Genomic DNA, 2,545 nt, shown 5'->3' with positions numbered 1-2,545 from the left:
TGGCCACAGAGGTGAAGGGTGACCATGGTCACAGAAGTGAGAGCTGACAGGTCGTGGTCACAGAAGTGAGAGCTGACAGGTCGTGGTCACAGAAGTGAGGGCTGACTGGTCATGGTCACAGAAGTGAGGGCTGACCACAGTCACGGTCACAGAGGTGAGGGGCTGACTGGTCGTGGCCACAGAGGTGAGGCGTGGTATTTGCCAGCCCTGACATCTGTGCTCCCCTCTGCACCTGTGTGTATCCTCTTCATCTGTGTTTCACCCACACCTGTGTGACCCCCTACATGTACACAGTTTTACACCTGTGTGTGACCTCTCATCTGTCCATGACCCCACATACCTGTGCTCAGCCCCTCACCTGTGTGTAACTCCATACCTGTGGCTGCACTTGTCGGCCCCACGCCTGTGTGTGACTGCACCTACGCACCTCATGTCTGGACGCCACCCACACCTTCTTTGTTCCCTTGTGTGACCCCTTACCTGTTACTTCCCTTCTTTCCTCACCTTTCCACACTGTGCGTAGCCCCACTCCTGTGCATTACGGATCCATGTGCTAACCTGCACCTCTGCCTGGTCCTCACATTGATGCCTGCTGTGCCTGTGGTCTCTCTACACCTGTATGTGCTCCTGACCCAGTGCCTGACTCCACACTTGAGCTTCCGCCCTCAGCTGTGCTCAGCCTTGCACCTGTGAGTGACCTCACACCTGTGCAAAGCCTGTTCCTGCTGCGCCCTGCATGTGACCCAGCTTCAGTGCATTATGTCCACTTCCATCTCCAGGGTCACTCAGGCCTACTGACCAGACAACTCTAGCCTCACCGTATCCCCGTGGGCAGGCCTAGGGTCCATGTGGGCCCCGAACTCCTGGACCAGACTTGGCTGGAACCATGGCATCAACTTTCCATCCAAAGCCTTTTCCTACAGTGTCCCAGAGAACACTGCCTAGGGCTAGTGCCCTCCCAGTGGGATGTAGTGGTCAGTGTCCATGCCAGGATGTGAGGATGCATTGTGTGCACAGGGCCGTGGTTCCCAAGGCGCATTGTGGGTGCAGGGCCATGGTCACCCATGGTGTGTTGGGACTTCAGGGCTGTGGTCGCCCACGATGCATTGTCAGCACAGGGCCGTGGTCACCTCAGGTGCATCCTGTACTGTCTAGTGCCTTGACGTGACCTGTCTCTCCTTGCAGCTCTGCTCATCCCTGCCTGGGAAGACAGCAGCCTTGGAGACAGCTCTGCTGGAGGCCCTCCTGGACCTGGTAGACAGGCACTGGGGTGGCCGCAGGTCCCTGCACAGCAACAAGACCTTTCTGGGTAAGTGGACAGGGCTATGCACAGAGTCTCTTTGGTCATGGGTCCTGGGGTGCCTGGTGAACAGAAGGCAGACGCTCGAGGAGATCCTGTTCCCATGCTGTGCTCACAGCATGCCCTTGCTACCATGGCCTGCTCAGCTGTCCCCTTGGCCTGAGGCAGAGGGCACCTTGCAATATGGTTGTCCCCCTGCCTAGTCCCCACTGAGCTCTGGCCTGGTGGCTACCTGCTGCCCCACTTGTAGAGATGTATGGCGGCAGGGATCCAGGTCCCCCACCTTGTGGGTGCTGGGGATTTGCTGGACCCAAAGGGGTGTCAGGTTGGGAGGGTGCCCCTAACAGAGAAGGTTGGTGCAGCAGCACTGGCCTGTCAGGATGGTATGTGGGCACTGTGGCCGGGGCAGGGGGACATGGGAGACAGGATCCAGTGAACTACCCCTGCTCTCTAGCCAGTACCCTTCCCCCTACCACTTGTGTGCACTAAACCCACTGCCTCTTCTGTGCCCTGGACCCTCCGACCTCCTGGACCCACTGGCCGCCTGCACACACTGTCCTTCTGGATCGTCTGCCTGTTACCCACTGTCCACCTGTACACACTGACCTCCTATATCCTCTGTCCTCCTGTAAACTCTGTCCCCCTGGGCTCTCTGTCCCCCTGGACCCTCTGTCTTCCTGTACTATCTGTCTTGTACCCACTCTACACCTGTGTACACTGTCTGCTGTGTACACTGTGGACCCTGTGTCCTCCTGTTCGCTCTCCTCGGAGAACTGAAGCCCTGAGTGCACCCTCTCCCAGGTGATCTCTGGTCCTTATTCCTGCACGTTCTCAGGGTCTTCTGTCTGCACAGCAGGAAACGGGCTGCCACTCGCTGCACAAACTTCTGTCTGGGATCTGTGACCCTTCTAGGTCCCTGCAGGTCCAAGCTGTGGTGGTGACAGGGCTGTCGTCAGATGCGGTCACTCCCCCCAGCTGTAAGGATGAGGGATGCATAGCTCCCCCCAGCCTGTGGGGGTGATGGGACTGTAGGTCTCAGTCACACCCCGGCTGTGGGGGTGACGGGGCTGTGGGACCTGGTCACTCCCCCGGTTGTGGGGGTGACCATGCTGAGGGACATCATGGTCCCCACAGCTGTAGGGCGACAATGCTGAGGGACATGGTCCTCTCCCTCCCAGCTGTGGCGTTACGGCGTTGAGGGACATGGTCCCCCCTGAGCTGTGGGGAGACGGCGCTGAGGGACAT

At 58.8% G+C, this 2,545-nt stretch overlaps 1 protein-coding gene across 1 annotated transcript in view; it reads left to right on the top strand.

Moving 5' to 3' along the window:
* CEP72 (centrosomal protein 72kDa) overlaps positions 1-2,545 on the top strand; it is an 82,769-nt gene that overhangs the window by 75,992 nt on the left and 4,232 nt on the right. The window contains exon 8 of the mRNA XM_006900172.1: positions 1,156-1,309. Coding sequence (XP_006900234.1) covers positions 1,156-1,309 — 154 coding nt within the window. The remainder of the gene's footprint in view (positions 1-1,155; positions 1,310-2,545) is intronic.

This window comes from Elephantulus edwardii, unplaced genomic scaffold (assembly GCF_000299155.1).
Source record: "Elephantulus edwardii isolate Elephantulus edwardi_28Jun2011 unplaced genomic scaffold, EleEdw1.0 scaffold00274, whole genome shotgun sequence".
NCBI lineage: Eukaryota > Metazoa > Chordata > Mammalia > Macroscelidea > Macroscelididae > Elephantulus > Elephantulus edwardii.
This window is presented reverse-complemented; position numbering and strand designations above follow the sequence as displayed.